This window comes from Coloeus monedula, assembly GCF_965178545.1.
Source record: "Coloeus monedula genome assembly, chromosome: 7".
Lineage (NCBI taxonomy): Eukaryota > Metazoa > Chordata > Aves > Passeriformes > Corvidae > Coloeus > Coloeus monedula.
This window is the reverse complement of record NC_138787.1, coordinates 29,323,452-29,338,213: the sequence shown is the minus strand read 5'-3', so window position 1 is coordinate 29,338,213 and position 14,762 is coordinate 29,323,452. Positions and strand designations below refer to the sequence as shown.

Below are 14,762 nucleotides of genomic sequence, written 5' to 3'. Positions count from 1 at the left end.
CTAGCCTGCTCCTGGCTGGTTGTGAGCATGCCAGTGGAAATCCCTCCAAACTGCTGGTGCATTCCAAATAAATGGGTCCAATTTAGCAAAACTACAACTGCAGCTGAAGCAGTGGGAAAGGATCATACCAGCAACCAAGCAGGCAGATCAGAGAAGGAAAAATCTTCCAATAGGTAATGGTGAGTAGGTGGGAAGAAGTAACCAGTTCATCTCTAAGAGGAATGTGAGCAGAGCCTTACAGTCCCTCGAGCAAGTCTTGGGAGAAGCAGACCCCAGCCTCATGTTAGCACTTTATTTATAGCATTGCCTTCCTGTTCATAACCTTCCCAACTGTGAAGTGCAATTTTTCCTTCCCCCAGCATTATGGTGATGGTTTGGAACATGGAGATGTTTGGAAAGGGGCAATTTGGCATAAGGAGTCTAAAAAGCAGATACAGATGACATCCTAAATGTATCTTTTATGAGTTTGGAATGATTTCTTTAAATTAAGCTCAGAATCTGTGACAGCTTCTGGTAGTGTCGCCAATAAGGAAATAAAACAAAAAAAAATCAAGAGGTTCTTAAGCATATGTAGTCTTAGAGATCTGGATATCTTGCTTTCCCTCATGCAACTTTGAACTGCTTACCAAGCGCTTCCCAAGGAAAGTGCTTCAATAATTTTGAATTGTCTCTTCACCACATATGCCCTCAAACCCCAACATACTTCCAAATTCAAGGCTTATAAAAATTAAATGCTCCAATAATTCTAAATTGTGTTTGTGCAGTGTTACTGGAGCCTGGCCATTCCTTCAGTTTGGGGATTTTTGTTTTGTTTGCAGTGGGTGGAGGAAGAAATGCTTTCTATTAGTGCTTCAAGTTGGAAGCTGGTCAAACAGCATCGCAGCAGAATGATTCAGCAGCCTCTGAGCCGATTCACAGTGTGTCATAAAATGGGATTAGGAAAACAACAATGCTTGGAGGAGAAAGAACCCACACAAAGAATCACAGCAGGAGAACAATACCAGAAAGAACAGAGGGGAATAATCCTCACTTGGCTTCTCAGAGCAGGTTGGATGACCTAATAGGTGGCCTTTCATTCCCCATGGAGTTGCAGGGTTGAGCTGCGCGGATCCAGCCACCACAGCTTAATAAATGTCTCTGCATGTACTAGACCACCTCAAGTGTTCCTGCGTGCACATCTGCAGCCTGTTCTCATTTATCTGATGAGACCATGGTCCCCCTCTGGCACAAGCCCAGATGCTACTTCACAGCAGGTAGGAGCTTATGCAGAACTAGTGGTGGAAGTCCGTGACCATTTAGGACATGAAGCAGAGGGAGCAATCTGTGAGTTAGAAACCAAAAAGCTGTGTTTTCTCAGTGTTACTCAAGTGGGCAGCACATCAAAAGAGCTGAAGTGTCAAACTAAGTGTATTTCCTAGTACTGTCCTGAAGAGGAATTAAGTCAAACATGTATTTTGTGATCTCCTGAACCCAAGTATCAGCAACCACCTATGGCCAATGCCAAGAGGGAAAAGGAAAGCATAATTTAAAACCTATTCTCTGTGAACCTGAAGATCTTATTGACAACCTTGTTTTAAATTAGGTCATACCTGTTACAACTGTGGCCTTGAAGTGACAGAGGAAGGCAGGGACTCTCTCAGGAGTTTTACTAGATCAGCAGTGGTTGAATTACTCCTATGCAGAACACGAAATCACAGCTTCATGCAATTGAGGAAAATCAGACAATTATATCACAATTCCAGTAAAATTGCTATATCCAAAGTTTGGTAGAGACAGAAAAACAAGGAGGAAAAAGAAAAATCTCATATGCCATGGTCTCTTCTTGTAGACTGAAAAAATGATAAAGTGCATCCTTGTAAATAACTCACTGCAGGATGCCTGGAATTTTATAGAAACTGCTGCAACTTGTCTCCCAGTGGGGAATAACTGAGGCATGAGATAAGAAATCAGCCATATCCTAACTTGCAGTGACAGGTGCTGTAAAAGGAAATGCCCAATAAAGGCTTAATGTATAGGAGGATAGCAAATAACTGTCTGGAATTCTGAAATAAGAAAGCATAAACCAATTCTCTAATCACGTCTAATCAAAGAACACCATCAGTTGCTAAAAACTTCTAGGGAAAAAAATGGGTATTGGAGAGGTGGTAGCATGCCTGTCTTCGTCAGTAGTGTTTTGGGAATATTTTAGCCTGCAGAATTTAATTCCCTGTTATTACTTCTGAGCCTGAAGGTGAAAATCATAAATCAGAACCATTCATAACATGCAATAATGGGATGAAGTACTCATAAGGAGAGTTACATGATGAAATCCTTTGGGACTGTGTGTAACCCTTACAGTCCTTGATGATAGCATTAAAAATTCTTCTGTCACTAATGTCTATTCTTCACTAAATCCTATACTAGTTTTTCCTCTTTCTTCTCTTCTAACATCTCCAGATTTTTGTGTCATATGGCATTCCTTCCACCCTTCCTCCCTGCTGCCCTAAATATATGTTTAAGGCAAAATCATAGGAAAGCATTCCATGCTTAAAAAGATGGGCAGGTTTTAAATTACACTGTAATTACTAACAAGGGCTTTTAATACCTGAGGAGCTTTCCCAGGGAGTTTTGCTCTGATTTCAGGAGCCCCATTGTTTTATAGAGGGCTATTTGGTCCCATGTAAGGTGGCTACATTTTGAGAAATAAAGACTGCAGTGGTCTAAAATAAAATATCACTGTCCCCACCCTTCTTTTACCATCTCATAACTGAGTACAAAAATAAAAAAAAAAAATCCCAACCCGTGATGTGTTAGAGCTTTGTTTTCTGAGTAACAAGACCAATCATGTTTCCTCTGCTTGAGGTCTCTCTCTTCTCTTCTTTTTCTTCTAGGTCCTCTGGATCCACACTGACATAGAAATATCCCATGATGGAGAAAATAATGCACACAGCAAAGAGGAGAACAGTGAACAAGACAAATTCAGCCCACTAGGAAAGAAAAAAGAACAGCAGGTCAGGAGACCCCAGACTCTCAGTCTGGAGGACATCTCTGCACTTACAAGTGCTTTTAGAAGAGCTGGGTGAAAATTACTTTTTAGTTTCCAAAATGGCTCACAAGATAGAAACTTTCTCATTCTGTTTTCTGGTAAATGCTTGTACACATTCTGTAATTACAAATGTGTGATACATCTTGAAAAAAAACAGTTAGATTGAGTTGTGTTCATTAAATCTTTTCTTACAAATCTGTCCTGACTGGAACATATCTACCTGGGCTTTTTGCCTACAAGATTCTCTTGGGAGAGGTGGGTTCATGCTGCCCAGAAACAAGCCCCAGTTCACACCTTCATGGCATCATCCCAGAAATTTCACAGCCTGAATTAAACTACCTCTGCACCACAACCTCCCTCTGTAAGCCTGACATCTCAGGGGTGCCACAGACAGCTGGCCTGGCAGGATTCCCAAGCGAGAACCTTGAAGAAGAGCTGAGTGCCCACTGTTCCTGTTCCTAGTGAGCAACTCAACCTGTGGCTGCCACTGTGTCCAGGCTCCAGGTCCAAACACAGCGAGCTTGCCTAGAGCTGAGCTCCAGCAGCATTATCCAGTGCAGGTCAGCTATTTCCTGACACTGGGAAGGTCAGGGAGGGCCAGTGCTCCCCAGGGGAGCACCACTGAGGGCCCCACTGAGCAGGGGCTGGGGGGCAGCTCAGAGTGGGCTGCTGTCACTCAGGTGCAGGAGTCTGGGGCTGAGCAGAGAAGATGTGTCTTGAGGACACGGACATCCAGAAGCACCAGAAGCCTGTTGTAAAGCATTACCTCTGTTTCAAGAGCCAAACCATACCTGTGCCATTGGTGCAGCCTCAGCAACAATGAGCACAAAGGTATTCCCCACAGCCACCGTGAGCAGCCAGCCTGCCTGCAGCACCGACTTCATGCTGGCTGGAGACTGAAAAGAGGAGAAGGGCCTGATCAGTGGGAATTGTGCTGTGCCCTTCGGCCCTGCTTCACCCTCTGGTGTCCTGCCCAGTGTAGGTGTCACTGGGCTCAGCCTAGGAGAAGATGGTGGAATTTCCTCTGTGTGGAGTGGTAAATCTGTGGTTAATCTCAACAGCTGCATACAAGGAGCTTTCAAAACATGGACAGAAGGACACATGAAGAAGCAGGAGATGCTGTTGTTGCAGAGCTGAATCCTGGTCATCTCCAACCTGCATCATCTGAAATGGTACAATCAGGACATCCAAGGAGCCACACAAGCCCTGCAGCTTGGAGTCTGGTGCCGTGTGGCTGTACACCTTTGGAAAAGAGACTGGATCTTGATGTGAAAATTCCTGCTGAGGACAAATTTTTCACATCCCATTACAGATCATCCCACTGTATTAATCATCCTCATTAACAAACATCTGCACTTTACTCCAGGGATAAATTTGAGTAACTTCAGTAGCTGTTCAACCATGTAATGTCTCAGTCCTCTCTTCTCAGAAACCTCCCCAAACAACAATCAAACAGTCCTTAAGGGCACATTCATGACCCCTTGTTCCCTTGTTACAACGTTGCATGTTTAGACCCCTTCAGTCTCTCAATTTAAAGCAGATGCCAAGCCCTCATGCCACCCTGTAGCCCTTGAGACACCTTTGCCTTTATATCACTGAAAAATCCTTCACTAGGAGAAAACCCTGATATTACACTATTCAGAGCTTTCATGTTAATTATCCAGTTCTGTTCTGTGTTCTCAGGTTTATCAGAAAAGGAGATTTCCAAGTATCACTGAGAACAGGTACCTTCAGAATATGAATTAATTTAGCTTGAGGGCACCCAGCAAGGTGTGCTATAATCCCACTTTCAGCTGAAGGACAGATAACATTGTTAGTAAGTGTCATGTCAAAGGAGGTATGACAAGTCAATCACAGATGCAGGAATGAATCCTGAAGTCTAATTGTAAGGCCCTTATCTTTAAGTGGAGTACCTGAGAATAGGAGAAGGCCAGACCCGTAATGGAGAACATCACCTCCCCAGCAGATATCAATAAATATTGTGGTAACTGCCAGGCCATATGGACATTGTTGGCTTTGATGTCTTCTGACTTCCACATCTCAACAGCACCTCCAGAAATCTATCAGGAAAATAAAGGCACACTGATTAGCTGCTGAAAGATCAGATCTTTCTTAGCCTGGACAACAACAGAAAATATACCAAAATAAAGTTTTAAGCAAAGGTGGAAATAAAGCTCTGCCTTTGAAGCAAACTATGGCTCTCAATCCTGCCATTTCCAAGCCTGTTGGGAATGGGGTGACTCCTGCTGCACAGGGCAGAAAGAGCAGGATGAAAGCATTCCAGCTCATTCAGGTACCACAACAACTCCCTGAATTACTACAAACCAACAAGTTGTCTTCTGTAGTGGGGCTGGGAAAAGCCTGTGAGGTTCCAGTGCAGAGCCTGTGACCTGCTGCTGTCCCCAAGGTCAAAAAAGGATGACAGGGTAAGTGCTCATTGCATCCATGTGGTCACTACTCCCATTTTATCAGCACTGTACAATTTCCCAATGATACCACTGACACCTAAACAAATTCAGCTCAGGAATGCCAACAGTAGCAAAGACTGCTCCATATCACATACATTCAGATAGTTATGGTACCTGTATTCCTAATTATTTTTGTTTGTTTTCCCAGTTGTAATTAATACTCCTTGTGATGCAGAAGCTCAGAGGCTGAGAGAGATTGGACTACAAGCCAGGAAAACACTAGATTGAAATTACTTCAGGCAGAAAGCCCTGTGTTTAAGGAGAGTACTTGGGAAAATACAAGGGATGTTTACGAGATATTCTTAACCACCAATCATTGCCAGGGAGGGAAATCAAGAGACTGTATTTCAGCAGGCTAAAAGGGGTGAGAGGAGAACTGTGCATTGCTCTTTAGCCCATAAAGAAATGTCACAAGCACCATGCTGTAACTGCACAGTGAGGAAGGCTGGGCAGAAGGCAGCACCCCCGTGATTTAAGTTTCACAGTTCAGCTACATTAGCAGACTAATATATTGTATTCTTGATTCTTCTATATGGCACTCCTGGCAGAGGAGCAGGGCTCAGTACAAATCACTCCAATAATTAAAAGTGATCTTGGCCTCAAGCAAACTAACTCTCTACAGAAGGCAGAAACCACAGAGAGAGATATGGAAAAACAGAGGCTCAAAAATATTAAAGTACTTAGCACAGGGTGCAGAAGGACTGAGGCACACTGCCACCCTGAGCAGCCAGGGCTATAGCAGGGACTTTTGCAGATGGGACCACAAACTGGAATCCTTGGCCACAGTGACATGGGACACATCTACCTCAGCTGGCCCTGACTCTTGTGTTACCAGAGGCTCTGGGGAAATTTTCTTAGTGTAATATTTTTCATGCAACTTCTCTATCTGGTTTCTCAGCTGATGAAAGAGGCTTGCAGCCATGGAAGAAGGGTCTGGCCAACATCACTTCAAATGTGTGTGTTTTATGTACATAAATCTCTGCACTCACAGATGGCAGCATCTGCTTTTTCCCTTCAGGGCTGTACATCCCACTCCAGCTACTGGAATTGGAAAAAAAAAAAAAATGCCAGGTGCTTCTCGGCTATATTTTTCCTCCTACGTATTTGGACTCGGCAGACGTGAACAGCTCCCATTAATTGCCCAACAGGGAGATGCTACTGCCAGGGAGTAGCTGACAACACTTTACTCTGCTCATCACAACGCAGTAGCCAAAGTCTCAGAGGGCAGCTTAGCAGTGTGTCCTGTCAGACTCAGTTTGTCTGTGTGCCTTTGTGGTGGAAAGGTTAAAATGGGAACGAAGCTGATCACGTTCATCTCCGTGGCTCCAGCCAGCTGGACCAGGGTTGAAGCAGTGTGTCTGAGAGGCTGGCAGGCAGGGAAAGGAATCCACCCTCTCAGCAGTGCTCAGAGCCCATCAGGGCTAGGCTGTTCAGAAAACCATGCCTTGACTTTACACTAGGCTCCAAATTAGCTGTACAGACAGTGAGAGGAGGAAACAGATGTACAACTTCACCAACCTCCTCCCTCAAGACGCTGTCCCTCTTCCCCCTGTGCATTATCTACAAATCTTGGAAGATCAGTCTTTAGCTCGGTAAGCTAAATGTGAGGATAGAGCAGACTGCTTCTGCAGTTTTTGGGTGTGAGGCCCTACCAGGTACAGTTTTTTAAAGACCACAAGCAGAGTCAGCTCTTGGCAGATGGTAATAACTCTTTGCAGTGCTCTGGGTCAATGTTAACTGCTTGAGCATGGCATGAGACAAGCACAAACCACAGATCACATGATTTTCTATGGAGGATTTCTATCCAGGGAAAGATTTTACTTCTTTTTAACCCATGTAATCTGACATGATCACAGTGTAAGGTGGAACAAATACACACCCACCTTGCTGATGTAGGTACCAAAACCTTTTACTATCCCTTTCATAATGGACTGCCTTCAGATGGCTACTGCCCAGGGATCACAGAGTGGACAAAGCAAGCGAGAGCCACCAACACAAGAACAACAGCACTGCCAGAGAGTAGAACAGAAGTGTGTAACCATCATAGGAACACTTACATTAGTTACCACAACAGTGTATGAGGCACCGAAGTCAAGCAGCCCCAGCTCCAGGGGGAACTCTCCTGTTTCAGTTATGCATTTTCCATTATTATATCTAGATAAAAGGATGAAGGACAGTATTTCCCAGTTAGTTCCCCAAACAAAGAACACAGAGCAGAGCTATCCAACATGCCCCTGAAATGGAGCAGGGAGGATGCAAGATGCAAAGATGCAGTAGTGTTTACATCAGACAATCACTGGAGTTCTTGCCATCTTATCCTTCCAGAAGCACTTAGACACTGACTGGAATTCACCTAACAACCATGCTAACATTTTTAAATGGTTTCTTCTTCTTCTTAGTGTTGATTTATTTTGTTTTTTCCCCCTCAGGTTTATTTTCCTCCCAAAATTTGTTCCATTTCTTCAGGAACTGTAGACCAGACAAGCAGTCAACAGGAACTCAGAGATGTGCACCCAGAAGCCACTTTGTTTACTTTTAGTAGAGCAAATTAGCCTGCATATTTGTTCTTCTGATTTTGGATGTGTGCGATGGCACAGAGGCTCAGCAGCATTGCCACAATGGCTGCTGCATCCTACTAAATTGCAGCAATAAATATTTTGGATGGAGCTGATGCAGAGAAAAGACATGAAGCTTGTTTTGAAACATTGGAAATGCTAGAAATACCCTACAAGAGCCAACTCCAATGCTGCCAAACCAAGGCCATATGGAGCCCCTGTCTAACAAGCCCAGCCTGCAAAGCCACGTAATGCTACTTCATGTTACCAGCCCCCATACCAACACATTGTAGCATGGAATATGGATTGGCCTTTCCCTGAAAGCACCCTAACACTAGGAGCTCGGGCCTGAGAGAATAACAAAATAAAGCAAGCATGAAATGGCAGAGGAGACTTTACCATGCCCCACCTTACTCCACTGACAGATGCACAGGAATGGCCAGTCTCTTCCCTCCAGGCCCCCACATAATGTGAATAAAAACTTCTGCACACACACAAGTGGCCCAGAGCACCTGCCCTGCACTGAGCTGATAATTCTGCTTTTTACAAACATCTGTCCCCACAACCACATGCCAAGACAATAGCAATGAAGGTTTTTCTATTAGACTGAGAAAAGCCTCTTTGTATCCAAGGAAATGCCTCAGCGAGGACCTTCAGCTCAGGAAGGAGACTTACATGTCCCTCTCCAGCAGCGAGTACTCAGAAGCACTGTAGTTTTTCTGAACAGCAATGAACCTTTTGCTATCAATAGTGAGGTTGACATCTTGGCTCAAACCATTAATGAATCTGCAAAGAAACCATATTTTATTGACCTGTCAGACAGGGCAGGAGAAGCATAATAGTAGACACCTTAGAAGTTTGCTTACTCTCCCAAAACATTCTGTAATTCCATAAGGTTATTAAAGTCTCTCCTGCAAGTTACCAAAATATTTGTCTGATTCATTGCCTAGTTTTTCAATACAAGATTTGTTTCCCTGTTGCATAATTTTACCCTCTTACTCTCTTTCCTGTGTAAAGTGACCCTCACTTTTTTGTGGTCTAGAACCTCCAGGCAATCCAATCTCAGAGACCATCAAAGATTGCAGCAAATTCAGAGGAGCCCATGAAGATGATCAGAGGGCTGGAGCACCTCTCCTATGAAGACAGGATGAGAGAGTGGGGGCTGTTCAGCCTGGAGAAGAGAAAGTTCCAGGGAGACCTTAGAGCACCTTTCAGTACCTGAAGAGGTCCTATGAGAGAGCCGGGGAAGGACTTCTTACAAGGGTATGGAGTTAAAGGACAAGGGGGAATAGCTTTAAACTGAGAGAGGGTAGGGTTCGATTATGTTAGATTTTAGGAAGAATCTCTTCATTATGAAGGTGGTGAGACACTGGAACAGCAAAGTTGTGGATGCCTCATCCCTGGAAGTGTCCAAGGCCAGGTTGGATGGGGCTTTGAGCAACCTGGTCTAGTGGGAGGTGTCCCTGCCAATTGCAGGGGTGTTGGTACAAGGTGGTCTCAAGTTCCTTTCAAACCCAGACCATTCTATGACTCTATGGTGTCTGTTCTATGGCTGTGTGAGAAGACAGAGCCTCAGCCTACCACAGGAAACTTGAAGCTGTGTATCCTGATGAGCAGGTACACCATGCTGGCAATGAGTTTCTACCAGTCGGATGGAGTTTTCTGGCAAAATAAGATCTCTTCATCAAAACTAAAACTTATATGGGAATGGTGTGTTTGGTGTTTTTTCACAGACAAAAGACAGTTTCCTTTTAGCCATTTGAAAATTGTTAGTAAAACCAAATATTTTTCCTTTGATCTATGTTGTAAAATATTTTGGTTTTCAGTTCTTTAAATGGGGGTTAAATCCCTGAAGTTAGTCAAGCCCTTAACAAAAGTAAATTTTTAGGGAAAAAATAGTTTCTTCCTAGTGAAACTTCTTAACAATTTTTAAACGGGAAAGTCTGGGGATTTTGTCAAAAACCTCCACAAGAAAATATAAACCAATTCTGACTGAATCAAGTCTTCAAGGTGTTCAGTCAGTAGCAACCTACACAAGCACGGGGCTATGAAGAGATACTGCTCTCCTACTTGGTCTACACAGGTTCTTTTTTTTTTTTTTTTTTTTTTTAAATTTGCATCTTTTGCACTGCAGCAGCTAGCACAAACCAGCACAGGAGTGTTCATGGACTAAAAGGAGTAGCTCAAATTAGGAAGAGTGTACCAAGCAGAGCCCAATGCCCAATTGTTTATGAGGATGTAAAATTGTTGTTGTATCCAATTTTGGAGACACTTGTGCGTGACTTTGGGTGAATGTCACGGGTTGGCCAATTTGCAAAGGACATGGCAACAGCTCCTATCCAAATTGCTTCTTCCCTTTCATCAGTGAGATGAATTTGCCACTTTTCCAAGGAAGGAGCTCTTTTATGTTGCCATCTCAGCCCAGACTATCCCAGGCAGTGAGCAGCAATAGTTCTCAGCTCTGCATGGCACATGTGGGAGGTGACACTCTGTCAAGCCTCCACAGCTGACACTCAAGTCTTGCATGAGAAGTGCGGACTAGATTCCAACCCGAGAACATCTGGGCTATGTTACATACAGATGCATTAGACAAAAGCACTTTCCCTCACCCAACCACCGTCAAATCCTCAAAAAAAAGCCATTCCTACCTAACAGCTGCCAAACCATTTTCTGGCTTTGCTTCCAAGTCTGTAATCTAAAGAGGGGAAGAAAAAACACATCAAACATATTTATTAATGCTGCCTTACAACAATGTGTGGCAGACAATACTGGTGTCTGTAGAGTTTCACATGTGCTGCAAAGCCTGTGGAAATCAACGGGACTCTCACGTAAGCTTTACATCAGGCCACAGATGAGGAGTCCTGCTACAGTGAAGCCAATGGCAAAATTTCGTCTCCTCCAAGGGCTTAAGATGAGATCATACCTTTTCTCCTCATCTCCTCTGTAACAAAGGGTACTGAGTTTCAGCCAGTCACCCTTCTACTGAGGCATGTAACACCCTCCAAAAAAGTATTTGTCTTCATCTTGAGATAGCAAGAGAGCACTATTCACATTAGCATCTTTCAGTGACTAGTTACAACTAAACTTGAGTGCCTTACTCCTACAAAATCTGCAACTGCCTAACTTTCAGACCCTGATTCTTGTCATATTCATAGACTTCACAGAAGTCTAAAGCTGAGAGGAACTACATGGTTACTATACTGATCATCATGCATCACTCATGCTTTCCCTGATCCTCAATACTCAAGAGATTCAACTGTTGTAATATGCAGGCAGAGAGCAGGAGAAACCAAGATGCACTGAGCTTGTTTGTGCTCACAGTCTTGCTCACGGTCTCTGCAGACAGACCCCTGAAATGGCAATCTGGGTGGGCACACTGGGGAGGGAGAGTCTCTCCTGGAGACCACAGCTAGAGCAGCAGCTAGATAGTTAATCAACATTCATTTGGAGAAACCTATTTGGTGTACATTGCTGAAAAAACACAGTTAAGACGCAGACCTGCCCTGGAGGTGGTATGGCACAAAAAAAGAACACAAAGCAAAGCCCTTGGCTGGTAGAAATCCAGAGTGGTGCCAAGTCCACTGAAGATGGCAGGGCAATTTCAATTTGCACTGCCCACAGATGGAACACAGGTAAGCCAAAAGGGACTTTTGGAAACTGGCTCTCTAAAATTTTTCTGGCCCTTTCTCCACACTTTCATCCTGATGCGAAACCCTGAGTTTCTGAGACCAAGGATCCAGAATTTCAGTATATCTATAAAATGTCTATTGTACTTCAGAGTAATATGCTACCCACAAATAACATATGCCCTAAATAATAAATAGCCACAGTGAACAATAAATGTCAGAGCAATAAATAATATATGACAACTTTTTTTTTTTTCCATGGGAGATACACGGGGATGAATACTCTAGTTCATTGCAGACAGAGCAGCCAAATTATTACTCGTTTTCACTGATGATCCCCAGAGCTCTCAAATTCATTTCCTGCCTACTCGACAGCCCACAAAGGAGAAGAAACCAATTTCAGATTGGATCCTTCCAGGAAAGCACTCCCACCTGAGTGAGTGAGCCAAACCCAGCAGTGAAGGAGGTTACTCAGGGGTGAGCTCTACAACACAGCAGTGATGCTGGCATTGCTTTCTTTGTGTTGCAGTGCTGGAACAGTATCATTTACCACATGTCTTCCACATCTCCCTTATCTACAGCTGTGAATGACAGGTCAATAACATCACCCAAGAGCACAGCTGTTTCCCAGCACATGGGAGCCTGCCTGTGCTGGGGTGGGCATTAATTTAAGCACAGTCTAGACAGCTGGGGCAGCACAGTACTAGAGCTCTGAGATTGCTATGCTCCAAGCCTGTTGCAGACTTTTGCTTCCTAAGGACTGTATGAAAACCACTGTACAAGTATCCATTTCTTAAGGAAACAGCACACAGCCATCAGGGTCACAGGGAAACTTAATTTTGTGTGACACTGAGCCCAAGACTCCAAAGTGTAAAGTTTGATCATCAGCAAAGAACCTTAGTGTTATGACAAAATAAATTCTTTAAATTAATTTTGGAAAGCAGTTATATGATTTCTACTACATAATATTGAATGCTTGGTGTGGCTACCCTGCAAAGTAGAAGGCTGAGGAACTACAAGGAGAATGGGTATTTTAGCATGAGGACAGATTGTGATGGCATTTACACACCTGCCACAATATGCAATAACACCATTCATTTCAAGAGAGCTTCTTAGGACACAGCTACGCATAAAAGATACCAGAATTTGCCCTATATATCCCATATGCTCCTCTCTGATTGTTGCAGAAATACACAGAAGTCCAAATACAGCCAGCTCTGCTGCAGAGCCTGAAATGAGCTTAATCATTTATTCTGTTCAGTAAAACAAATGGGCCTTCTGTGCTTTTTCACTAAACCCTTGCAATAACTAAACCCAGAATCATTCCTCTGATGCTTTTACTCCATGGCCAGCCCTAGAGCCTCTTTAACATCTTTGCTTTATAGAATCATCTTTGGGGGGAAATCTCTGGCTCTGTTTCCCCAGCTTTCTCCAGCTCTGCTGCCTAGCAGGCATGACTCTGCTCTCCCACTGCAGCACACAGTGGATTAAAGTGTGCCCAGAAAGTCTCAGATGCCACAACGCCTCTATTAATCAACCAGCAGAAATGTGTACAGATCCAGTGCCTCTAGCTAAGAAGTCAGGTTTAGAGCATCTGAGAGCAATCAGACAGACATTGCAACTGAGCAAATGAATTAATGAGCCTATTACTCCATTGTAGCATCACAGCCATTGAATTAATACTGTATTTACACTTCACTCCCACACTCACTAAGCGGCTTGATAGGCTTCCTTCTGCCTCAAAAACAATTAAGCTGTATACTGATTTTTCCTTCACAGTGTAGTTAAAAGCAAGAGTCAATCCTTGATGTTGCAGGGTGAAGTGAAGGCTCTGTTGCTCTCCATTCAATATTAATTTTGAGTACTCAGCTGGGTTCTGTGGAAGAAAATAAACTTGGTTACACTTTCTTCAGATAAGAAAGGATCTGTCTTTTCCTACCAAGTGCAACACTATCCCCTCTTTAAGGGAGCCTGTAATCCTGTTATCCTTTATTCCTAATTACAGGTGAATGTAAGGTGTATCCTTTACTGGGGAAATTTGTCTCCAAACATTCAATTTCTGTCTCATGTAACAGAGATATTATGCTTCATTTGTAAAGCTATTCCCATGCACTTCTAAGGTGATGAAGCAGAACAAGCTTTTGCATCTGTGGGCTTTATTAGAAAATGCTGAAGAAAAGCCCATACTTTCTTCAATGACATGCAAGTCAGGCCTTTCAGTCCCAAAAATATGCTTACCTGAAAAGATTCCACAGGCTGCTGAAATAGGTCCTTGTCTTGGATTGTCACTTGGACAGGATTCTTTGCCAAATTCAGGACCCGAATTAAACTTTCTTTTGGGACAAGTCGAGGCATATCGGTTTCCTAATTAAAGTAAAAGGCTTTAAGTGCCATGTGTATGCTTTATTAGCACTTCAATATCTCTTCATTTTTAGCCATAATAGATTTCCTCTCTGTAACGACACTTTTCCATCCTTTCCTCAACAGAAGTTGCACTCAGAGAAAACTGAACATAAATCTTTTTTAGGGAGGTTTCCTCATAGTAGCTCAGTGGCCAACCCATCATTCCTCCCAAAAATTGCTCTTCACACCACTAAGCGTACAGGCTACACACCTATTGAGGAGGTAGAACAATGTCACAGCTTTCATTATACAGCTCCCTAGTGCCTGGATTTAACCAACTGCCATATCAAAATGGAAAAATTTGTGCTTAGCTTTCAAAAGCAGTGACCAGAATAATTGTTTCCCACTGCACTCAGTGCAGGAAAATAATCAGACCAGAAGTTAAGTAGTTTTGAAAATCCCAGTCCAGCTTCATGTCTGTAATCAGTGATTTTGCATTACTGGACACCTTGATATCTATACAGCTGACTATATAGATATTATTCCTTGTTTTCTGAGAGAGGGAAGCTGATGCCTCCAGCACTGAGGTATCTCTTTCTGTCAGGGATCATTTCCTAGAGAGAGTACATCAATCAGTGTCAGCCTTGTACTACCTGCAGAGCTAATTTTTTTTTTTACTTTTCTTTTATTCTCATTTTATTTTCAAGTAGCTGCCAGCAATACTGCAGAGCTATTCATTTTTCTT

The 14,762-nt window shown here is 43.2% G+C and overlaps 1 protein-coding gene across 1 annotated transcript in view; it reads right to left on the bottom strand.

Moving 5' to 3' along the window:
• Positions 1-2,789: 2,789 nt before the first annotated feature.
• SLC15A2 (solute carrier family 15 member 2) overlaps positions 2,790-14,762 on the bottom strand; it is a gene marked incomplete at both ends in the record, with an annotated part of 37,498 nt that continues 25,525 nt past the window's right edge. Inside the window, 8 exons of the mRNA XM_082285056.1 lie at positions 2,790-2,966; positions 3,817-3,921; positions 4,939-5,085; positions 7,551-7,647; positions 8,724-8,834; positions 10,697-10,743; positions 13,386-13,550; positions 13,913-14,038. Of these exons, the coding sequence (XP_082141182.1) occupies positions 2,790-2,966; positions 3,817-3,921; positions 4,939-5,085; positions 7,551-7,647; positions 8,724-8,834; positions 10,697-10,743; positions 13,386-13,550; positions 13,913-14,038 (975 nt within the window). The remainder of the gene's footprint in view (positions 2,967-3,816; positions 3,922-4,938; positions 5,086-7,550; positions 7,648-8,723; positions 8,835-10,696; positions 10,744-13,385; positions 13,551-13,912; positions 14,039-14,762) is intronic.